General features: G+C 33.9%; 3 protein-coding genes across 9 annotated transcripts; all 3 read left to right on the top strand.

The window, feature by feature from the left end:
* Positions 1–4,238: 4,238 nt before the first annotated feature.
* LOC107886359 (uncharacterized) lies at positions 4,239–8,589 on the top strand. Its single transcript, XM_041079932.1, has 7 exons — positions 4,239–4,675; positions 5,736–5,919; positions 6,051–6,407; positions 6,620–7,295; positions 7,413–7,513; positions 7,876–7,965; positions 8,077–8,589. The coding sequence occupies exons 2-7, from the start codon at positions 5,767–5,769 to the stop codon at positions 8,347–8,349; spliced, it is 1,650 nt and encodes a 549-aa protein (XP_040935866.1). The 5' UTR covers positions 4,239–4,675; positions 5,736–5,766; the 3' UTR covers positions 8,350–8,589.
* A 920-nt stretch (positions 8,590–9,509) lies between these two features.
* On the top strand, positions 9,510–15,072 carry LOC107886346 (RNA polymerase II-associated protein 3). Of its 5 annotated transcripts, none has more exons than XR_005904479.1 (13): positions 9,510–9,669; positions 9,986–10,090; positions 10,200–10,370; positions 10,464–10,588; positions 10,747–10,868; positions 10,976–11,058; positions 11,356–11,514; positions 12,019–12,159; positions 12,992–13,174; positions 13,323–13,417; positions 13,522–13,619; positions 14,129–14,284; positions 14,797–15,072. XR_005904479.1 is itself a non-coding variant. In XM_041079930.1 (12 exons), the coding sequence occupies exons 1-12, from the start codon at positions 9,637–9,639 to the stop codon at positions 14,230–14,232; spliced, it is 1,389 nt and encodes a 462-aa protein (XP_040935864.1). In that variant the 5' UTR covers positions 9,510–9,636; the 3' UTR covers positions 14,233–14,532. The 5 variants fall into 5 exon arrangements, 3 of the variants coding, with proteins under 3 accessions (XP_040935864.1, XP_040935863.1, XP_040935865.1); XR_005904478.1 differs by having other exon boundaries at positions 14,739–15,072; XM_041079930.1 differs by lacking the exon at positions 14,797–15,072 and having other exon boundaries at positions 10,016–10,090; positions 14,129–14,532.
* Positions 15,073–16,250: 1,178 nt separating this feature from the next.
* On the top strand, positions 16,251–23,211 carry LOC107927275 (protein SEMI-ROLLED LEAF 2). Of its 3 annotated transcripts, none has more exons than XM_016858324.2 (19): positions 16,251–16,666; positions 17,015–17,151; positions 17,687–17,761; positions 17,874–17,989; positions 18,108–18,222; positions 18,452–18,580; positions 18,727–18,774; positions 18,858–19,054; positions 19,206–19,683; positions 19,771–19,920; positions 20,094–20,501; positions 20,604–20,753; positions 21,028–21,106; positions 21,195–21,319; positions 21,463–21,654; positions 21,747–21,887; positions 21,966–22,103; positions 22,176–22,388; positions 22,540–23,211. In XM_016858324.2, exons 2-19 carry the CDS (start codon positions 17,017–17,019, stop codon positions 22,651–22,653), a joined length of 3,003 nt encoding a protein of 1,000 aa, XP_016713813.2. In that variant the 5' UTR covers positions 16,251–16,666; positions 17,015–17,016; the 3' UTR covers positions 22,654–23,211. The 3 variants fall into 3 exon arrangements, with proteins under 3 accessions (XP_016713813.2, XP_040935862.1, XP_016713814.2); XM_041079928.1 differs by lacking the exon at positions 16,251–16,666 and adding an exon at positions 16,695–16,788; XM_016858325.2 differs by lacking the exon at positions 16,251–16,666 and adding an exon at positions 16,742–16,824.
* Positions 23,212–23,880: the final 669 nt, after the last annotated feature.

Genomic DNA, 23,880 nt, shown 5'->3' with positions numbered 1-23,880 from the left:
TAATCTAAGGGTGAAAGAGTCTAATACATTAAAAAAAATGATCATTTTTGTAATTATTAACAAAAAAAAATATTAAAATTTATGAGATGAATTTAATTAAATGATTTGACATTGATTTAAAATATAACATAGCATTTTTAAATGGTATAACATGTTTAATCAATTTATTATAACTTAAAAACCTCGAACAATTAAATTTAACTTCAACTTTTATATTCTATCCATCTATTAAATGCAATAGTCCAGACGCAAAGGTTAGAGAGTTTAACTAAAAATATAAGTCCAAAAAATAGATTTAGACAAAAAAAATCAATTTTTCTAAATGGGTTGGGCCTCTGGTAGGTATCAACTACTTCGCTGCTGTTTTGTTGTTGTTTCGTTGCTATTTTGCTATCATTTTGTTATTAGATTACTATTATTTTATTGTTATTATTTGTATATTGTACAACTCTTGTTTCATTGTTAATTTTGCTACTGTTTTAGAGATATTTGATTATTAAGTTGAAACTATATTAGTGTTATTTTTAAATATAAATACTTTTTTAATGTATTTAAGTATAAACATTTATTTTAATGTTTTAATGTATTTGATGTGATATATTTTTTAAATTTATTTTTATATAGAAAAATAATCTTAAAAAAAAAGTAATACGGGCGGAACAGGTTGGGTTTGGGTTTAGCATTTTTATCTGAGTTAGATTTGAACAGAATTTTAGACCCATTCAAGTTGAGTCGAGCTCAGGACCTAGAAAACAAATATAAAATTTTGCATTAACCTGACCTGATTTGACCCATAATCAAGTCTAGATATAAATGAAGCATTTAGGTTAACTCTTAGAATGAAGAATGATTTGGTCTTATTCCCATACCTTATTCTTCTTCATCCAACTAATAGGGTACTATAGAGGATTGTACTATAGCGTGGAATGCATTTTTGGTTTCTACAAGTAAAATATTCTTATACGTTAGAAATACATGCAAAATGATCATTTCTATAACAATTGAAGGGAAAAAACGATTAATTTTATGAGGTGAAATTAATTAATGATGTGGCATTAATTTAATACATGGCGTGAGTTGTTCACTTTTATCTATTGTACCTTAATTCTAACTATTAATTTAACCCAACCTGGTTTCATTTTTTTTTGGTGAATATAACAAACTCAAAGTGCTTACATCAAACTACTAGAAGTAAAAAAAGCCATTTGCTTTATCTAAACCTAAGTCTTGTAAAGTCTCCTTAGGAATCTCCTCAAAATTTTGGACACCTTCCTTATTATTAAAAATCAATTTGGCGATCCCATTAGCAACTCGATTCTTCTTCTTGGAAACATATCTAAAAAACCACAATCTTCTATATTTTAATAATTGTTTGGTTTTTCTAACCAAGGCTGAATTTGCATCCGCTGATTGCCTATCTTCAATGACTTTAATCACTTCCATGCTATCCGTATGAATCAGCACTCTATCATATCTCCATTCGTTTAAAATAGTCAGCCTATCCAAAATGCCCCAAAGTTCAAATTCAAACATTGAACACTCCTCTAGGTAATGTTTATAACCAAGAATCTAATCCCTAGCTTGATTTCACAACACTCCCCCGACGGATGCATATTCCCCGATTTCGTATTTTATTAATCGATTAAATGCATCCAGCTACAATCAAGTAAATGAACATACCACCTCATATTTTAAACTTATGTTGTATCATTTAATCGAGTTAATCTAAAAAAATTAACAACTTTTTTTCAACTATTACGAAAAATATAAGTTTGTTAATTTATCTACCTACAAGGATCTTTATGTTTATTTTAACTAAAATGCATTCTTCATTATGGTACAGGGACCGATGTAGTATTTTTACCAATAATTCCCTAATAGAAAATTGTAAATTTGTTTGGTAGTATATTAATAAAATCAAATAAAAAAGGTCATTTGTGAATCCAAGGCTTGGTCCAGAATCGAATCTCAACATTGTATCTCCATATTATTTTTTTATAGACCCCAAACTATTGATTTCTTTGTATCCCCCCCCCCCAAAAAAATAATAATTGAAGGGAAATGTATATATAGGTGATTTCTTTGCATTTTAGCATTTCCAGGAACTTTCATTTTTCAAATAATTGTTGTTGGAAACTGAAAATTGGATAAATTAAACTACTAATATATCTTTCTTTCCTTGATCCCAAAACAGAGATGCTTTTCAATTAAGGTTGACTGCGCTAAATGTTTTTAAATTTTAAAATATTGTAGTTGAGTCCTTAAAATATCAGTATTATATCAATCACGTCCTTCTATTAATTTAGTTGTCAGCTTGGGTTGCAAGGAGGACAAGCAGGGCCTTGGTCCCTTCAAATTGAAAATTTTCTCTTTCATTTTTATTTTGACCCTTCTAAAATTTAAAACTAATTTTTGATCCTTCCAAATATAAAATGTTTAGTTTAATACCTTAAGATATTGTAAAATTTTGTTTATATAGTGATAAAATTACATTTTAGTTCTCTCATTAATTTATAATTCAAATCCAACCCTCCCCATGAAATTATTTCTAGCTTTGCCATTACTTGGTCAAATTATAAACCTATGTATAACGACATCTTTGATATGACGTGTTCAATTGAAATTTTAGTGTTAATTTTTAATATATCGTACCTAATTTATTTATTGATTCACAAATCTTAAATATATTTGATATCAAATATGAACTGGTATTGATGGTTAAACCTGCGAAAAGACATAATTAATATAATACCAATATTTTGAAGATTAGGTTAAAACATTTTAAAATGTAGGACTAATTTAAAATCCCAAGGTAATTTGGAGGATAAGTTTAGTGAATTTCCAAGTTTTCTTTAGGCAATAGCATCTTTGGTTTCATCAAATTTTGTTTATTATATTTTATTTGTTTGGATACTTGGAAAATTAAACTCCCACTTTTTACAAGGAGATTATTTAGCAGCTAATTATACCTAGCTTAAAAAGAGGAAATCTCAATACTCAAAACAGATTACCAATAAAATTCTAAGTGTGGGTGATCGGTATAGTTATGCTAGCAAGTAGACTCATCAAAAAGGATGAAGCCGTAATTCGTCGTTGGATTCCTAAAAGTGGATTCAAATGTTGATGATGTCAACATTTTAAATTTTATGTTGTAAAAAAATAAATAAAAATATTTTAAACTAATTATAGAGAGGTTTTTAGTTTTAATCAAAAGTAAAAAAAAATGTCATGTCAACAGTTCGTTAGTGGTTTAATGAAAATTTTAGTGACTCATTTGGATAATTATTTTATTTAAAATGATTAAATTGACAAAATAAAATTAAAATAACTAAAATAAGAGCAATTTTATTTTAGGGTGACTTAAGATGTGGTTTACCTCTTCTATTTTTATCTCATTAACCCGCCGTATCTCACCACTAATTTATTTAATTTTACTGGAATTAAACTCATTGCCCAAATGGACTTAAAATTCACTATTTTTTTTTTCTTTTTACTTTTTTACAATATATTAAACCTTTAAATATTTTAAAAAAATCAACTTACCTTGAAACAAATAAATTATATAGTTAATCAAGTAACTTTTATAAATTTTATTTTAAGCACCAAAAACCAAAAATAAAAAAATAAAAAAAAGACATTACTATTATGAACTATTTACATTTTGGTCACCGTCATTATTTTGGGATTAGACAATGTTATCGTATACTTATTTTATATTTTTAAAGTGTTGTTGTATACTTATTTTATATTTTTATAAAGAATTACCTAGATTTTTAAACCTTGGGGTTTTATAAAGAAAAACCGTTTTTTCCCTTTTATAATTATTTTTAGCTTTTTAGTAAATTTTTTTATTTTTATAAGAAAAACTTGAGTTTTATCTTCATAGTTAAAATAATTCAAATCCTTGTAAAAACTCAATTTTTCTTTTTTTAAATAAAATTAATTCTCAAAAAGAAAATAATTGACTAGAATAAAAATTTACTAAATTTAGGTGACTAAAACAAGTGTACAATCAAATTACCTAACTCCAAACTAACGATAATGACCAAAATGAAAACGGTTTATAATGATAATGCCTTTTTTGTAATTTTTTATTTTTAGTACCTAAAATAAAAAATGATGAGAATCGGTAACCAGGGTGAAGTTTACCCCCCAAAAAATAAACTTTTCACTTTTCAGTTTTCACTGTTCAGGGACCAATATCACAACAGCAGTGCCAATGGGAGTTAAGCCACGTTAAGTCTTTGGATCAACATTGAGAAGGTTCCACCATGACAATATTGTTTCCCAAGTAACAGGGAAATGGTTCCAAAATATCAACCTTTGTTGTTTTGCTTTTGTGATAATATTTTTCTGTTTCAACATGCCACTGCCCAAATCAAGTTTCCTTCGTTTTATATCTTTCACAGTGCTGTAATTACATTAGCCAGCAATTACTCAGCAGCTGGTCGGCACCTGTTCCTAGTCCAACCTTAACAAAACCAAAAACAATATAGTGTTCTTTTACCTTCGACTCCGAACTTTCTTTATCTATTCACATCCTGCCGCGTGTATTGGTGTACTATCGCCAACACCCCTTGGTTTTTAACTCTTCATCCTTCCTTCTTTCCTTCTTCCCATGGCGATCCAAGGTGTTTTCTGTTAGGCCCCTTTTCACCCATTTCCACACAAAAAGGTAATGTTCTCTCCTTTATCTTTTTTTTTTCCAGGTTTTTCTTATGTGGGTGTTTTGATTTTGGTTTGTTTATGGAGTTTTTGTTATTAGGTTTGCTTTATCTTCTGGGGTTTTCTTATTAAGTTATGATCTTTATTGAATTTTGTTAACTGAGTTCGTTTTGGCCATATATTTGGGATGTTAGCACAGACGTTTAGAATTTAGATCACTTTTGGGAATATATAAGTCGATTTGTCTTGTATGTTAATCTTAGCTAAAATACTGCTAGTAACCATGCAAGGAACCGACTTGTCTCTCTGATATATTCCACTGAGAGCCAAATTCAACTATGTAAACTATGAAAGGAACTTAATTGACTCACTGGTTTGTACTGAGAACCGAATTCAGTATGTAACTATGGAAGGAACTGGAATTGGTTGACTGATATATTACTTAGAGCCAAAATCAGCTATGTAACTTTGGAAGGAACTTAATTGGCTCATTGATTTTATACAAGAGCCCAATTCAGCTATCTAACTATGAAAGGGGCTGAATAGACTCACTGATGTTCTACTGAGAGCCAAATTCAGCTATGTATCTATGGAAGGAGCTGAATCGACTCACTGATATTCTACTTAGAGCCAAATTCAGCTATCTAACTATGAAAGGAACTTAATTGACTCACTGATATTCTACTGAGAGCCGAATTCAGCTATGTAACTATGAAAGGAACTGAATTGGCTCACTGATATTCTACTGATAGTGAAATTCAGCTATCTAACTATGAAAGGAGCTGGATTGGCTCACTGTTGTGCTACTGAGAGCCAAATTCAGTTATCTAACTATGAAAGGAGCTGAATTGGCTCACTGATATGCTACTGAGAGCCAAATCCAACCATGTATCTTATCTCGTATGGTGTAGAATAGGGGAACATAAAGATTCTAACTTTTAGATTTCATCTATGCACTCTTTTCTCGTAGCTTTAGCATGATTGATGAAGGTTTACTTCCTTTTACTTCCATAGATTGTCAATTGGCTAACATGACATTCTTAAATTTGTTTGGGATGCACTGACAACAGTCTTAGGCTTGAGCTTCGGTAGTTTGCCACAATGGAAAGCCTTGGAAGCTTAGGGTTTAGTAATGTAAGCACTGCCACAAGGAAGAAAAGGAGTAGTGTGTCCCGTCGTCCTCGGAGTGAGTCACAGCCTCATACGGAGTTCCATGATTTGTCTTCCTTGTCATCCACACCACCTTCAGACAATGTAAGCAACATAAAATGAGATGATCTTTATGATACAATTCTTGTACTTCTAGGTTCTCATTAAAAAATGTTCTATTCGAACCTATGCAATTCAAGGTTTTATAATTAACTATTGATATTGAATTTATTCAGAACGTGGTCAATGTTGAAGATGAAGCATATGAGGACTCTGACGAAGCTTCCAATGATGGTTCTTTCCAAGGCAGCAGTGACCGGAGGCATGGGAGAGTTGATTCAAAAAGAAGCAGTGAAGGTGTCCTTGCCCCAACTAATTGGAAAAGTACGAGTATGGCAGGAAGTTTCGGAAGTGTTTCAGATGGATTAGAAAATGAGAAGAAAGTCAAGAAAGTTAAACTTAAGGTTTGTGGCGTTACACATACCATTGATGCCAAATCTGTAGGTGATGGTGCATCTGGTGCTGGGTCTTCTTCTTCAAAATCCTCTCGCTTTTCGGATACCCCTCGATCACTGAAGAAATCAAGTATTAAGGTTGCTATTATACAGAATTCCCAAGTCATACTCTTTTCTCATAGTAGCTTTTGATGTTCGTGTAGCGGATGATTTGCATCTTTCAGCTCAATATGCATGGCTTGAATTCTCATAACCGATTTTTTCCCTGCATTTTTAAATTCTTACTCTCATGCATGCACAGAAGGTTAAACTTGTTGAGATTCCTGTGTCTGATCTGTAATTTTATGCAGGACAACCCTGATGACCACTCCTTTACATCAGAGAGGGATAGCACTTTGCATGGGGTTCGATGGAAGGATTTCTCAAGAGGTGATTTAGGTGTACGGCAGGCAGATCATGCAACGGGTAGGGTGCCTGCTGACAATATCTCAACAAAGGAAATAGACAAGCATGAACCAGTTCGTAAGAGTAAGCGAGTTCCTAAGAAACGCTCATTAGAAGGTGTGCTTGATGATGAGGAAGATGATGATGAGATTCGATACCTTGAGAAGGTCAAAACAGCCAGATTAACTGCCGATTATGGTATAGAACATGGAGAAGATGGAGGAAGAAAACAGCTGAAGATATCAAAGGTAGCGACTAGGAATATTGATGGTCTTTATGGCTTAGATGTTGGAGATTATGGTTCGTCAAGAATAAGCAAGGAAGCTAAGAAGTCAAGATCAGGAAGAACCTCTGAAGATACTGATTATGTGGAAGAGGACGAAGAATCAGTTTCAGATGTTGAGATAGAAAATAGGAGAAAGAAAACCAAAAAGGAGGTTGTTGATTTCCTGGTGGACTCTAAGAAGGAAATGACTGTTACTACGCGTCAGCGAGCACAGCAAGCTGGCAAAGATCACTCTTCTAATTTTGGTATTGCTCCAATCGAGTTCCCAAATGGATTGCCTCCAGCTCCACCCAAAAGTATGCATTGTTGCTTTTGCTTCCTTTTTACCCATTCATGCTATCGTCAAGCATGGATTCCGTGAACATTTTGTGAAACCTTTCTCATATAAGTATCTGTGCATAATCTGATCACAGAGCAAAAAGAGAAACTCTCTGAAGTGGAGCAACAACTGAAGAAAGCTGAGGCTGCTCAGAGACGTAGGGTGCAGGTCGAGAAGGCAGCTAGGGAATCTCAGGTATGCACCATTGTTCCTTCCTTTTCAATTTTGCTTATTTCTGAAAAGGCTGGGATGAGTTTGAGAATATGGTTCAACCAAGGCTCCCTCTTTCGGAATGTCAGTTAAGTTAGAGAGGAGGCATACAAATATCATTGATGCTTGTTTTGATATATTATGATTTTACAAGAGTTACAATTACGTTCACTCATTACAAACCCATAATGGAACTATGCACATAATAAACCAAAATGCGCCTGGAAACCTCAAACCTGAATAAATCTGGACATGGTGGGAGCTGAACCTGGAATCTCAAGATTCTCAAAGTCTCCTTCTTGCCATTAGCCGCCTATGTAGGGATTAATCTTCCTTGATTTATCTAGGCTGAAGCTATCAGAAAAATTCTCGGCCAAGATTCAAGTAGGAAGAAACGAGAAGATAAGATAAAAAAGAGGCAAGAAGAAATGGCACAGGTAAAGATCACACATGATATCTTCTTTCTATTCAAACCATATCTTCCATCATACCTTCTTTCTATTCGAACCATATCTTCCATCTCCATATATCTTTATCTTTTTGTGCAGGAAAAAGCTACAAATTCTATGATACTTGCATCAGACACCGTAAGATGGCTTATGGGGCCTTCAGGAACAGTTGTAACATTCCCCAATGAGGTTGGTTTACCAAGTATATTCGATCCTAAGCCTTGCGGTTACCCTCCACCTCGAGAGAAATGTGCGGTTCCATCTTGTACGAATCCATACAAGTACCGAGATTCAAAATCAAAGCTTCCCCTTTGCAGCCTTCAATGCTACAAGACAATGCATGAAAAGATGTCTGCCCTTACTGCCTGTTAGTGAAATGCACTACCAAAACATCATTTCTGTGTGTATATAAGTTGTGTAAGGGATAGTTTATTTATGATACAATGCTAATATATGGAGTATAGGAGAGAGGGTTAGGTTACATACAATTCAATAAGGACTTGAATGTCCCATTTGTACACTACAGTATAGTGTTGTGATATTTGTATGAACCCATTTTGTTGAATATGATATAGTTGAGATTGAGAGAGCTGAGATAAATTGTTCTAAAAATAATGTATGTTAACGGGTTTCATGTTTATCTATTTACAATGAATGTCCTTACAAGGTTATCCTTTATCCCTGTAAGAAACATGAATTTCTAATTATTAATACTTTTATCCCAATCATAAACATGACTTTCTAATCATGGATATGGTTGAATTCCTATATGCCATTGGTAAGACATATTACTTTTCCAAGAGAAAATATGAGTTTAAATTTTGGAGACAACGTTGTTACAAGTAGTCACAAACTTCAGAAAGATGGATATAGAGAATACTAAAACAAAAAATAATATGTTGCGATTTCGCTCAATGTTTTTATTTTTCTATTTTCCTTTCTTCTCTTAAGTTTTATTTACTACTCTTAATTATTGTTTTTTTTAATAAAATATTGAACTGAAACTCAAAATGATCCATATTGCAAGTATTGTATCATATTGATTTCTTTTTTTTTATTCTCCATATCCATCTTACCATCCATTTGTACTTCAATGTTATTCATTAAAAAAAAAAAAAAGCAAAGACGAAAATGTTTTCCATTCCTTGAAACCAAATGAAACAAGGTAAATAAAATAAATACAAACAATAGCATTTTAAATTCACTTCTGGAATATTTTATTCTACTAGGTCAAATAATTATCCCATGCCTAAAACCCAAATTTTATAAAAAAATTAAAATTAATAAATTAAAATTTTGAGCAGATTCTTAATTTTTTTTATCAATTTTGAATAGTTTAATTTATATAATTAAATCCTCCTACATTCGATTTTCAGTTTAACTAATTAAATAATGGATTCAGTCCATAATTTACAATCATGACACACAGGAATATAGCAATACAAAGGATGGGTTTGTTTTTTATGGGCTTTATTTTAGGCCCCAAAGCTCCACGTCTATAAATCCACAAATAAAAGGACTTGAAGCTCAAATCGAAGTATTTTTTGTCAGCCTCGTCGACTCTGGTTCTGGAGTTTGCTCACTGAAAACTTAACAGAGCAAAGCAAATCCGCACTCTTCCAGAATCTTCCCTAGCCAACTTTTCCTCTAATCTTTTCGATGGCAAGCAAGCACAGCCGTGATCAAGCCATGGTATTTCACTTCTTCTTTTTGCTTTTAATGGGTTCTTTTTTCATTTTCATTTTCATTCAAAGGTTCAGTATGAAGCTCAAAAGATGGTACTTTTTTGCTCCCCAAAGATGTTTTCTATGATTTTTTACATTTATTGCTTTAGTTTGTTGAATTCATTATGGAAATTGAGCTTTGCTCGAGGACTGTTTAAGTTAATTAGATAGAAGAGTTGATTTGTATTCAAGCTTAAAGGTTTGACCTTTGGAATTTGGATTACTGAAATACTATTTCTTATTAGTTATCATCTGGGTTCTCTTTGTGTTCTTCTTCCTTTTAGGATTTCCAGGGCTTTTTAAATGACTTGCAGGACTGGGAACTTTCGCTCAAGGACAAAGGCAAAAACAAGAAAATGACATCTCAGGCTTCTGGTAAAGAACAATTGGTAACTTTTCAATCCTCACATTTTATTTAAGTATCGGACTAATGTGAAGGGATAAAGAAAGTTCTGATAATTTGATGTTGTGGAATCTTACATGGTCTCATTGTCACAGAATATCACTGAGAAAGGAAGGCCAACTGGGAAGAGGTCCCTGAATAGTTCTTCGTCAACTACCAGTTCCGAGCAATATGATTATTTGAAGAATTATGATAAATGGAGCAATTTGTCAACTAGCTTTGTGACTGAAGAGAATATGCCTGATGCTGCTTCTGAGAAAGAACTGGTGAGAAGTTCAGTTTTTATACATTTTCCTTTTGACCAATGTCTGAGCTATATTTGGCGTTGACTAGAGTAAAATGCTTTGAAATTTTTGCAGGGAAATGAATATTTTAAGCAAAAGAAATTTAAAGAAGCTATCGATTGCTACTCAAGAAGCATTGCCCTGTCTCCAACAGCTGTAGCTTATGCAAATAGGGCTATGGCTTATCTTAAGATCAGAAAGTATGCCTGACACTCTTTACATGATGTTCACTTATATTGGTAGCCTCCTGTAGTTCTATTGTTTTCTTTTAATGGCCAAATGTTTGTGATTGGCTTGCTGCATGAGTAATATATTTGATGAGGAAATAACATGAAAGTTATTTTTATTCTCTCTTTAGATTTCAAGAGGCTGAGGATGATTGTACGGAGGCCTTAAATCTTGATGATCGCTACATAAAAGCATACTCCCGTCGAGCAACGGCTAGAAAAGAACTTGGGAAACTTAAAGAATCCATTGAAGGTATGTTGAGTGCAAGTTCTCTCTTGGATTAACTCCTAAGCTGATTCATATCTACTGCTTCTATTTAAATTTGATAGATCTTATATGGTGGACGTAGTTGATTGCAGATGCCGAGTTTGGCCTGAGGTTAGAGCCTAATAGTCAAGACATGAAGAAACAGCATGCAGAGTTTAAAGCATTGTATGAGAAAGTAAGCAGTTTTTGTTGTTTCATCTTCTTCTATATACCTTCTGAATTTTAACTTTGAAATAGCTCAATGACCTAAAATTATCTAGAAAAAGTTGTGGTTGATCATAAAACTGGTTTAGAATCATGGATGTTAACCAGGCCATGACTGAGCTGAAGGCATGCAGCCTTCTCCTTTTCTTTTAGTTTTCTTAGCAAATTGATGGGGATGGTTATTGGAAGATTTTCTATATTGTTATTATTTCTTTGTTTCTCTAAGCAATCAATTGGTTTTTCTCATTGTAATTTTCATCAATCCCAGGAGATTCTGCAGAAGGCATCAGGGGTTATAAAAAAGTCTATGCAAGGACCTCAGGAAGTAGGGAAGTCTGCGACAATATATAATGGACTTGGGATGCATACTATGTCAGATAGTACACAAAGGAAAGGAATCGCTGCAGCTCAAGGGTCTCAAACTAAGGTACCAGCTTTTAGAACTTCTTTTTCCTTTTTTAACAGTTGGTATTTAAAAAAAAAAAATCAAGGATGTTTATATGTTGAGGATGAAATGGTTTTGGAGTTTCACTGATATTCATAAATAGAGTTCTTGTAACAATTTCTCGTTTATCTGGTAAACCTTGGTAACTATTTAAGCACATGTTGCATGGTTTTTTTTTTTTATCTTGTTTAAGGCGCAGCGTTTCTTGGTAGTGATAGCTATATTCATGGTTGACAGTATATATTACATGCTGATGAAGTAATTAGAATATGTTGAAAGACATAGGTGGAAAGGAATGAATTGTTCGTTCATTTTTCTTCATAGACCAGTTTTGCAATGTGGAATGACATATAACTCTAGATTATTTTTCAAAGGAAAAGATTAATGTTGAGTTTAGTCTTGAAGCCCAGAGTTTTTCAAATGTACTTTTCTAGTCTAGAATAGGAAATTACTTGTTTTTACATTTAGCATGGTCTGTTTTGGTAGGTTTCTGAAATCGACAAGCAGAAGAAACCTGAGAAGGGATCTGTAACTTTGGAGGAAATAGGGAAAAGAAATACCAGTGCTGGAAATACTGCAGATGGTACTCAACTGGATGCGGAGATTGCTGGTCCAGAGAACATTAAGGTAACAATATATAGTTTTTATATATTATTTCCATTGAGACTTCTATTGCTCACACTTCCTTTACTTCTGAGAACGGTTTGGTTTTTTTCTCAAGTAATTAAAATACTACAATCCCGTAAAAGGTGCATCTTCCTCTTGTATTGTTTGTACTTTTTTGCTGCCCATTCCTCACTCTAGTGCTCATCCTTATAGACTCCTTCCCTCTGAGGTGGTCTCCTGATGACCATCCCATAAAATTTTTATTAACCTTTTTTAAGAAACACCTTGAATTACTACTTTACGAGTTACAAATTGGATTTGAGTTTTGAAGCATGGAAAAATTATTTCATAAGCAACTATATTATCCTGACTTTGAAATCCCACTACTTCATATACTCTAGAATTGCTTTAGGATTTTTTTATTGGCTTAGGTAGGGAGTCAGTGATGTACTTCAATGAGCAATTGTAGTTGCATTGCCTTAAATTATTTGAGATCAATCTACAAGGTCTGTCTTTAAGTGTCTTAGGGTTCAGTGTACTGTTTATTAATTTTTAAGATGAATTCATTGCATAAATCTATCCATTGCAACTTGCTTCTATAACTAATAGGGTGTATCAAGTTATTTGTGTTCTCTTTCTTATTTCCTTTTCTCTTAAATAAAATTAGGTTGACTGTGCCCTCATTTGATCTTCCATAGAGAAATACCAAAACTAGAAAGCAAGATCTGAAGACTTCATTAAACCTATTTGTTGCTACCTTTATAACTAATAGAATGTATCATGTTATTTTTGTTTTCTTTCTTTTTCTCTTAAACAAAATTGTGTTGACTGTACCTCTTTCAATCTTTCATAGAGAAATACCAAAACCAGAAAGCAAGAGCTGAAGGCTTCAGTGCAAGACCTTGCTTTTCATGCAGCTAGTCGAGCCATGGCTGAAGCTGCCAAAAACATCAGCCCCCCAAATACAGCATATCAATTTGAGGTTTCCTGGAGAGCCTTATCTGGTGACCGTTTGCTACAGGCTCATCTTCTGAAGGTCTGTGTTATTTCATATTTTCTATTTCTGTTTTACATAATAAGGCACCTATATGGGGTCCTTTAAGATGGATGTCCATGTGAATGTTATTATTCGTCCAAGTCTCTTAATTTGTGCCACAACTGATTTTCTTTTTTTTTATTTGTAGGCTACATCTCCAAGTGCGTTACCACAGATCTTTAAAAATGCAATGTCTGCTTCCATGTTAGTTGACATTGTTAAATGTGTTGCTACATTTTTTAGGTAAATGAAGTCTTTCTATGATCTCTACTGCCTGGGACTCGTGCCAGTTTATTATTTTATGTTTGGCCAGATTCTTAACTCCTTATTGGTTTATCAATTGGCAGGGAAGATGTGGATTTGGCTATTAAGTATCTAGAAAATTTAACCAAGGTTCCAAGATTTGACATGCTTATTCTGTTTCTTTCACCTACGGACAAGGCTGGTATGTTTATGTGATTGTTTACCAACTATACCTTTTTCTGAGTCATACAAATTCCTTTTGAATGTTTAATAATATAGATCTATTTCCTAACTAATATAAAGTTTGGATAACAGAATCTTTGGTTCACTAAAAAAGGGGTTAATTGCAACAGACAATCAGAAATCCCAAACTATAGACTAAGTTCTAAATTGGTTCCTAAACTTCAAAACATTCTAATTGAATCCACAAACTAAAGTATAGTTCTAATCTAATTAGGTCCTTTCGTCAGTATGGCCATTAGCTTTGGCATTAAATGCTAATATTTATTAATCCATCCATACGTGTTTAAAATGGAACCATGTTAGATCCAAGCAGCATTTAATGTCAGATAGCTAAACTGATGAAAGGACCTACTAGAATTTAGCTCTTAGTTTGGAGCTACCTAGTGCAATTAACCTGAAAAAAAATCTCTTTATTTGAACAAGGTAGAGAAGTGAATCAGAATGCTGACTTGAGTTGCTATTGAACAGATCTTCTCAAGGTATGGGATGAAGTATTTTGTAATGAGGCAAGTGCCGTAGAGTGTGCAGAGATCCTTGATTACTTACGATCCGTATACGGCCTCAAGAAATGAAGGATATGCATTTGAAGAAATGTTTTGAGAGCAGTGAAAGTTGGTCCCTTCTGTAAGTCATTCATTTTGAAATTCTCACTGCAAATTTCTTGGTAATAGCTGCTATGGGGCTTGGCCTTTGGGGTGGGGTTCATATGAGTCTCATCTCATGTTTGATAGAATCTGAATTTCACCTTTTGCTAAATCTCATGATTAAAGGATGGAGAAAAATCTAGGAAAAAGCAAATTATTATGGAAATGTTTGGCTTGGATATCTTGTCACAATGCTCCAAAGACATAATCAAAGTCATTTTCATTTAATGCCTTTTCTTTTCTCAGATGGTTATGATAATTATTATTAATGCTTCCTTCTATTCCTTTTTCCTGTTTGTATTCAAATCTTGTTTGCTTCCATGACAACAAAGTGTTTGATCCTTTTCTTTTAAAAAAATTCATTTGTATATAATTTGGGGATGTTTTGTGCAATTAATCCATAATTTTGTTTTGATGGATGGTTATATATGAAGATGGATGAAGATGGAGTTGGGAATGTGGCTATTTGTAATCACATGATATTATTTATAGGTGAAGCCAACTCTACTGGAAAGTCATCCATTTGTGGTCAATCATAGGTCCCAGCCTTTAAAGTTATACAACCTGTAATTCTTCATATTATTGTTAAATTTATTATGGTAGTTGAATCATGTATCCTCATTTTCCATTCAGGTCACTGTCAAACCTAGCTTGCCTATCACTCTCTCTCTCTCTCTCTCTATATGTATATATTCTCATAATTCATCTACTTAATTCCCGTATGATAGCACTAGCATTTAATATATTTTCCCCATGTGATTTATACAACTCAAATTGTAGGACCTTGACTGACAGCAATTCTATGTTGTTTTGATTAAATTGCATCAGACGTTGATTTACAACAATTATTTTGAGTTAAATTATTTATTAAATTTTAAATTGATTTATATTAACTTCAAAAAATTTAATTGAATCATCAAAATAAAGTCTTGTTCCAATAAAGTATTTTGTCAATTTAATTGTCTGTTTTGTCATTAAATACAAGTTTAGATATGTTAATGTAACAAAAAAAAATTATGAAGTTGAATTTAGAGTAAAGAATTCTAATAGTGTTAATATTGGACTTGCATCTTAAATTTGACTAAATTTTTTAATGCTTCATTTGGGAAGAATTTGAATTTGGATTATATTTATTACACAAATTGGATAAATTAATTAAGATCAATATAACAATTATTTAAAAATATAAAAATATTTGTTAAATCCAAAATAATTTTAAGAATTCTAGATTCCTTATTAAATAAGCATCTAATAAATCTATAGATTAGAGAAACTATCATGGAAATAATCTCTTAGGAACTAATGATGGAATTTAATAAAAAAACGTATACACAATATAGTAATTTGTTAATTTAATTATACTCCATTCCAATAATGAATTCAACATAGATCAAGGATAAAATAATAAATAAGGCTCTTTACTAACTTCAAAACCATTAAATAAATGCAAGTTGTTACCGTACTTGACAAGTTTATTAACCTCTAATAGCTCTCTATAACGTTTCTTCTTAAATCAATTTAAATGCTGCAAAATATATTACCAAAAAACTCAACAACTCTATATATAGGCATATATATATCTTGGTCACAAATAAAATCGAATTGAATCAAATATTATTTCGAAATAAAATTTTTCATAATTTATATTTTATCTACAAAATTTAAATTCGATCTTTTAATTAAAAAACATTGAATTTTTTGAAATAGATATTTACATTCATATAAGCTAGCTTTTGCTCTCATGCAAGAAAGGAAATTTCAAAATCTATGTAAATTAACAAAAACAGAAATTTCCTCATTTCTTGCAGTAAATTAATGTTTTCATGAATGGAAGATTCTCAGAATGGGTCCAAAGAGTAGCATCAAATACAATTATGGACCAAACACCATTCCTAACCATGATTAAAGTGCATATTCCAAAGCCTAACAAAGTTTTACAATGACATGGTACAAAACAATCCATTATCCCCTACATTCAAAATAAAGGTATGTAGAAGACTTTTTTGTGTACAATGAGATTGATTACCTGTGCCATAAAGCAAAAAATTCAAACAAATTCAAAGTTGATGAACAAGTGTGTTCTTTTTTTGGTTCTTTCAGTGGGTGGTGTTGTCTCTGAGTTTTGTGGTCTTCCAAATTCTGGTACAAAACAAAAACATTTCACTTTTTAGTTTTTACCACCAAACAGACATATATTGGGAAAATCCTGACACACCCCATCACGTGATTCTTTGCTTATATGCACTCTCTTTGATATTGTTCCTTTGAATTCTCTTAAAGCACGCGCCTTTTTCTCTTTGATCGTTTTTTGGCTAACTTAGCCTCAGCCTTGCAGATCTGCCAGTCACTGCTGCTGAGCAAGGTTTGTACTTTCTTTTTCATTTGCTCTTAGTATCCCATTAAATTTTATTTTTGAAAGATGGGTCTTCGATTTTTGTATTATAGATTTGATTAGAGCTCTTTTTATTTGTTTCTCTTTTCTAGGTTGGTGATATTTTGGTCTCTACATTTAGTTTTAGGGTACAAATAGCTCATCTTTGTTCTTATTTTAGCTCGAAATTTTCGCCTTTTGTTTTTATCCGATACCACTACCAATGTGACTGGTTTCGTTGGAAATGATGGTTTCATGCTTTGGAGCATCAAAGATGAGTCTTTTTTTAGGTTTATTCATTGTTTATGGTCTGAAATATCTCCCTTTTTGCATGTACAGAAATGGGGTTCGTCTCAAGGAAGATCTTCCCAGCTTGTGGAAGCATGTGTGTGTGTTGTCCTGCTTTGAGGTCAAGATCTAGACAACCTGTTAAACGTTATAAGAAATTATTGTCTGAAATTTTCCCCAAGTCCCCTGTGAGTAAATTGTTCACTCTTTTTTGTTCTTTTTGGCTTATGAATTTTGGTAATGTGTTGATGGCCAGTAGGTTCAGTACCCCCATTGTTTGATGATGAAACTTACCATTATATGTATGTATTTGAGTTTTTGGTGCAGGCATTTAAAGCTATCTAGGTGGGGGTTCTTTAGTTTTAAGACAAGGGTTATAATAGAGAATCTTTGATTCTTTAATATGCCATTAATGGCTGGTAGAGTTATATTCCTTTCTTTCAATGGGAGTAAGTTATTGCTTTTGTTATAATTGGTTGCTTCGGCGTGACTGTTCATAAAGCTATTGAGCTCATACGGGATAACATAGTTGATGGTTTTATAATTTTTAAAATGTCTGATCCTCCTGTTGGATCTTGGAATGACCGAGAGAAATAGCCAAATTCTTAGCTGAAGCAATTAGCAGTTTAATTGGTTCGATTTTGAAGAGTAGGTTCAATATGCGATGTTTTTACTTTTTGATAAGCTATAATTCTAAATTTAAAGCCTCACCGTGCATTGCAGGACTCCCCTCCCAATGAAAGGAAAATTGTCAAATTATGTGAATACGCTGCCAAAAATCCTTTCCGAATTCCCAAGGTACTAATAATAATGACTATATTTCTTATTTGTCTGCAAATTAACCATAGTGTAGCCTTACTATTTTATGCCTGCACGCTGATATAGTTACGATTCCTTGGCTTTTTAATAGATTGCCAAGTATCTTGAAGAAAGATGCTACAAAGAGCTGCGCTATGAGCACATCAAATTCATCAATATTGTTACAGAAGCTTACAACAAGTTGCTTTGCATGTGTAAGGCGCAGATGTAAGTAATCATTTTCCAGTTCTTTTTTTTTAATTCATTTTATTTCTGTGTGTTTGTATGGAGAGTCATCGAGTATTTGCATGTTCTTGTATGGTAATCTTGCTTTTTCACCTTGTAGGGCATATTTTGCTGTTAACTTGCTGAATGTTGTTACTGAACTGCTCGATAACTCTAAGCAAGATGCTATGCGGATCCTTGGATGCGAAACCTTGACTACGTTCATCTATAGTCAGGTTAATGGTTGCTTTTTAAGATAATTTTTAATGGGTTTTTACTTGGAGGGGAATGTACAAACATTATTTACTCTCTATGCTATCTGATATGAAAATCATTTAGTGCTGCAAGTATTTTTTTTTTCTGACAAGGGATGCATATGAAATTTGTTTTTCATTTCCATGTATTGAATGGATGCCCAAATGAAATTTAATTATTATTAGATATTTGTATCCATGCAATGATCAGGTGGATGGAACTTACACACATAGCATCGAAAAATTTGTTCATAAAGTGTGTAAGTTGGCACATGAGGACGGGGAAGAACATCAGAGACGTTGCTTGAAAGCATCTAGCTTGCAGTGCCTTTCTGCCATGGTAGTTTAAACAAGTTCATTTCCTTTTCTGTTTCCGTGTTCACAAATTAATCATGAAATGAAGCAACTTCTCAATTTCCAACTTTTTCCATCCATATTAAATCTCTAGATATAGTTTAACTCATTAGGGTTTTTTTTCCTTGGTAGGTCTGGTTCATGGCTCAATATTCCTATATCTTTGCTGCTCTTGATGAGGTTAGTGCATTTCATAGTTATTTTCTTGTAGTTCCCTCACTGTCGCCGGTTTGTTTTCAAAATTTTGATGTACCCAACTGCAGATGGTATATGCCACTTTAGATAACTATGAGCTAGACACTCGTATTGATGATGATAATGAGAGAGAACCCCATCATAATTGGGTAGATGAAGTGGTTCGGTGTGAGGGTAGAGGTGCCATTGTGGCCTGTGATTCCAGTCCTAGCAACATGATTATCCGGCCTCAACCAGAGAAAAAGGATCCCTCTCTTTTGACAAGGTACCGTTATTACTGAGCTGTAAAGGAGAATTTTTATAAGATATAACAAGCTAATTTATGAAACATAGTGATGATAGAATGGTTTTGTACCTTTTCAGGTCCCTTTCTGTTTTCCTAAACTGCGTTTCTTTTTTCGTTTTCTGTTTTACAGGGAAGAGATTGAGACGCCTAAAGTTTGGGCTCAAATTTGTATTCAGAGAATGGTTGAGCTGGCAAAGGAGAGTACGACATTGCGCCAAGTACTTGATCCAGTATTTGTCTACCTTGATTCTCGACGGCACTGGGTTCCTCAGCAGGGGTTGGCAATGGTGGTTTTATCTGACATGTTGTACTGGGAGTCTTCAGGGAATCACCAACTTATTTTAGGTGCTGTTATACGTCATCTAGACCACAAAAATGTGTCCCATGACCCTCAGCTGAAATCTAATATCGTACAAGTAGCGGCTGCTTTAGCTAGGCAAACTAGATCTAGAGGGGTGCTTGCCGAAACTGGTTTCGTTAGTGATCTATGCAGGCATCTGAGAAAAAGTTTCCAAGCCACTCTTGAATCGGTAGGGCAGCAAGAGTCAAACTTAAATATCTTGCTTCAAAATTCCATTGAAGACTGCTTGTTGGAAATAGCAAAAGGGGTAAATTTGAAATCCTTTTTTGGTACATTCTGCTGTGTTTCGTGCAATGCTTTTAGTTTACTCGAGTTTCTGTTGTTTTTTTACTAGATTGATAATGCACTACCTCTGTTCAACATGATGGCAATATCACTCGAGAAGTTGCCTTCTTCTGGCATTGTTGCTCGTGCAACAATTGGATCATTGATGGTCCTTGCTCATATGATTTCATTAGCATTAATCTCCTCTCGCTCACAACAGGTACAATCCGTTTTATGTGCTGTAGCTTCCCCAATTACTGTCTGCAGAAATTTCCGTTTTTTGTATTCTTTTGTCAAATATCTAGACACTTTAGCATATGTAAATTACTTTTGGATAATGATTGAAGTTATTTTTAATCACATCTCGCCGAACCATTTGCTAAATAATCATAGGTGTTTCCTGAAGATCTTCTTGTTCAACTGATGAAAGCAATGTTGCATCCCAATGTTGAGGTCCGTATGGGAGCACATCACATATTTTCAGCTCTTCTTATTCCAAGTTCTAGTCATCCTCGACATGAAGTTGCATCTCTGCATTCCGGTTTTGTCTATGAACCAAGAAGATGGCGTTCCACCAATGCTTCTGCATTTGCATCCATATCAGCATTACTTGAAAAGCTCCGAAGGGAAAAGGATGGCATCAAATCGGAAAAGAATGGTTATAATATTCATGAAGATTTTAAAGGAAAGGACAATATGGAGGAGGACTCGAAACAAGGCCTTGTCGTGAAGAGTTCCCGTAACATCTATACTATATCCTCTATTATTGACCGAACGGCTGCATCAAACATGGTTGAGGCAGTAAGTGATTTTTTCTTGTCACAATTACATTATACGTGCAATTATATAGTCTACCACTTGGTCATTGATACCATCAATATGTTTCTATTAATTTTTGCTCAGGAACCATACATCATGAAGCTGACGGAGGATCAGATAATGCAGTTACTGTCAGGTTTCTGGATACAGGCCACTCTTTCTGATAATTTGCCTTCAAACATAGAAGCCATATCACACTCTTCCGTGTTGACGTTAATTTCTTTACGATTGAAGGTAAATTGAAATGCTACATGGTGTTAACCTTGAGTAATTCGGAACTTCTTTTCCTGGATTTATTTTTGGGTCCTATGTTGCTTGGATTTTAGTGATGGTTTCATTTAAAACATAATACGGCAGCTCTCAGCTGCCGAGACAATCATGAGATGCTCTTCACAAAGAAAACTTTTACCAAGAAAAATAACATGATAAATGGGTGCTAACTGATCTGCATATATGGTTTTTTTACTTTGTCCCTCCGCTAATAGTATTCTAAAATGCGATGTCACAGAACATTAATGACAATCTTGTTGTCCGCTTCTTCCAACTTCCCTTGTCTCTAAAGGATATCTCCTTGGACCCTAGCAATGGTATGTGCTCTTAATAGGCGGGCTTTTATATTTTAGGACGAGATATTTAATTTGTTAACCTTTTGTTTTATTGTGTGGGGTTTCTCAGGGACGTTAACTCCAGCATTCCAGCGATCAATCCTTATGCTGTCAATGAGCATGCTGATGTTTGCAGCTAAGATATATCAAATACCTGATCTGATCGATCTCATCAAGTCCATAGTTCCATTTTATGTAAGTTACTTTCCTTGAATTGCCAGATAAGAACTACTTTTGGTTGCCAAATGCGAGAAAGTTGGCAGTTTTTGTGGTATAGAACTCATTAAATCGGTATACTGCAATGTCACTTATTTGCAGCCATGCTTATCTGTTTTCAGGCTGATCCTTATCTAGGCATCAATGAAGACTTTCAAGTGTTTGTAAGGCCTCAAGCGGATGTCAAATGTTATGGATTTGTTTCTGATAACCAAAGGGCCTCTTCTTTGCTATCGGGGTTGCGGGATAAAATAGATGAATCCAACAACATCTTGATGGATATCTTGGTTCGAAATTTATCAACCATTACTGAGGTTGGATGCACAAAATTGATCCACTGCTACTTTAGAAATGCCCTCTCTGTCTCTATTAAGTTTCTAATACTATTTTTTTTGTGCTTGCTAAGCTCGAGATAGATGATCTTATGAAGCAGTTGTCAGAGCCATTCACACCTGATGATGCATTCATGTTTGGTCCACGATCTATTCTTGACTTGGACCACGATCAAATGACTCCCTACTCAAAAGAGTCTCTTTCTTTTGATGAGGTAGCGGTTAAGCTGCGAAGTGTGTTACTCGAATAAACTTTTTCAAATCTACCTAACTGGTCACCGCTTTTGTGGCAGGATGTTCAAACAAGTCAATTACTTGAAGATGATGCAAGAAGTGAAGCATCTGTCCTCGACCTGTCCCACTTCATTCCTAAAGCGCCCGCATCCCCTTCTATCTCCAATGTTATTAACATTGGACAACTCTTGCAATCGGTAATCTCTTGTAATTTTCTGCAATTACATGCCATGAATCTTTGTATGATCATAAATTACCGTATTTTTTAGGCACTCGAGGTGGCTGGTCAAGTTGCAGCAACATCAGTCTCTACATCACCTCTCCCGTACGATACCATGGCTAGCCAATGTGAAGCATTCGGCACAGGTACAAGGAAGAAGCTCTCCAACTGGTTGGCCCATGAAAATCATCAAAATGAAGCTGCTGATAAAACTATACTGACAACCGCTGCTGCTGATAGACACACGATGATGCTGAAGAAGGTAATAACAAATTCCTTAAAATGTTGGGTTGAGTTTCTAATGAAAACTGCTAAGACTTGCTAATATGTCATATAGAATACGTTACTCAGTTCCATGACATTAGCATGATCTGCTTTCCTTTTGTAACCTTGTTTGCTGGTCTCTATTACAGAGTTCAAACGGGAATGCTTTTAACGGTGCTGTCTCGCAGCTCGACCCATGCTTGTCAATGAGGTTGCCTCCTGCTAGCCCGTTCGACAATTTCCTTAAAGCAGCCAGACATTAAACAAGGATATTGTAGTTGTTTTTATGTTGTAAAGTTGTAGGAAGTAACTAGATTGTAGTAACCCTTAGGTTTTGAAAGTTAGTGATAATTTGAGGGCATACATTCCCTACTATTACTAATCCTTCTTGTGGTTTGTGTGTATCTTCTTCGTCAAAGTCGAATGAACTAATTTGAAGCCAATTTTTAGTCAGTTAAATGTAATCATGCCATTCTGTTTGGCTTTCGTGCTCTGGTAGATTTGGTTATCAAGAAACTCTGTTGTGCTCAATGGGAGTTTCAACTCGGATCGAGTAGTGGAACAAAGCCATGACCAAAGCAGCGGAATTCCATGCTCTATCGGTGCCTCATAGGCATTATGGGGTACTGAGGCTGTAGGCATTCAATGGAAACTTCTCCCTCCTAGATGGCACAAGTTAAACATAGATGAATCTGCCTTGTTGAACCGGGGAAAGCTGGAACCTGAATGATGATTCGAGATGGTAATGGTGACTGTGTAACTGGGGCTCAGTCTTGCAAGAAACAGTAACATATATCATTATGGAACTTTATGCTTGTTTATCTCTCTTCAGCAGATTTTCTTTTTATTATTTTCTAGTACTTCCCTTATTTTATGTCAACAGCCATCGGACTGTATTTTACCCATTATGCATGCTGAGGCCACTTTTGTTGGTTAAGTTTTAACGTTTCTTTTGATAAGAAAATTCAGATAAAAAATTTAAAAATCAGAAATTAAAAAATAAGATTAAATTTTGGTAAAATTGATTTTTTTATATTTTTAATTTTTTTTTAACAAAAAAATAATTTTTAAAAAATTATGCTTTAATTCATTTTTATTTATTTTTAGATATAGTCTTTAATATTGTTTCTATTTTTAATTATCTTTTAATATAATTATTATTGATTTTTATGAATATTTTATCATTAAGTGGATTTATGGTATAACTACGCACATTATTTAGTTTTGCACATTTATCTATGCAAAAGAAATATCAGCACTTAAGAGTGCTTTGCTGAGAGTCCTAGAGAAAGCAATAACTACTGCAGTTTGGGATGGACGAAAGTGGTGGTGACGGTGAAAACAAGAGGTATGAGATCTCCCTCCTAGCAGAAGAACTTGTTCAATTATCTATCAAAGGGTCGACGGTGGTTCTTAATGAGAAGTCAACTCTGATTTGTACAATTTGGACAGGGAAGTTCTATAACCCGGAAAATTTGAGGGCACAAATA

The sequence above is a fragment of the Gossypium hirsutum genome, chromosome A11 (genome assembly GCF_007990345.1).
Source record: "Gossypium hirsutum isolate 1008001.06 chromosome A11, Gossypium_hirsutum_v2.1, whole genome shotgun sequence".
NCBI classification, from domain to species: Eukaryota; Viridiplantae; Streptophyta; class Magnoliopsida; order Malvales; family Malvaceae; genus Gossypium; species Gossypium hirsutum.
Note: the sequence above shows the minus strand (reverse complement) of the source record. Positions and strands in the feature narration are given on the sequence as shown.

What these genes read in the sequence shown, in the direction of transcription:
- LOC107886359 (XM_041079932.1), top strand. Translation starts at nt 5,767, where the DNA reads ATGGAAAGCCTTGGAAGCTTAGGGTTTAGTAATGTAAGCACTGCCACA. An exon ending in CCACACCACCTTCAGACAAT is followed by an intron (nt 5,920 to 6,050) that starts GTAAGCAACATA and finishes GAATTTATTCAG; the next exon opens with AACGTGGTCAATGTTGAAGA. An exon ending in GCCTCCAGCTCCACCCAAAA is followed by an intron (nt 7,296 to 7,412) that starts GTATGCATTGTT and finishes ATCTGATCACAG; the next exon opens with AGCAAAAAGAGAAACTCTCT.
- LOC107886346 (XM_041079929.1), top strand. Translation starts at nt 9,637, where the DNA reads ATGGCAAGCAAGCACAGCCGTGATCAAGCCATG. An exon ending in GCTTATCTTAAGATCAGAAA is followed by an intron (nt 10,589 to 10,746) that starts GTATGCCTGACA and finishes TTCTCTCTTTAG; the next exon opens with ATTTCAAGAGGCTGAGGATG. An exon ending in CTCAAGGGTCTCAAACTAAG is followed by an intron (nt 11,515 to 12,018) that starts GTACCAGCTTTT and finishes CTGTTTTGGTAG; the next exon opens with GTTTCTGAAATCGACAAGCA.
- LOC107927275 (XM_016858324.2), top strand. Translation starts at nt 17,017, where the DNA reads ATGGGGTTCGTCTCAAGGAAGATCTTCCCAGCTTGTGGAAGCATGTGT. An exon ending in AAATTTTCCCCAAGTCCCCT is followed by an intron (nt 17,152 to 17,686) that starts GTGAGTAAATTG and finishes CGTGCATTGCAG; the next exon opens with GACTCCCCTCCCAATGAAAG. An exon ending in ATTTATCAACCATTACTGAG is followed by an intron (nt 21,655 to 21,746) that starts GTTGGATGCACA and finishes GTGCTTGCTAAG; the next exon opens with CTCGAGATAGATGATCTTAT.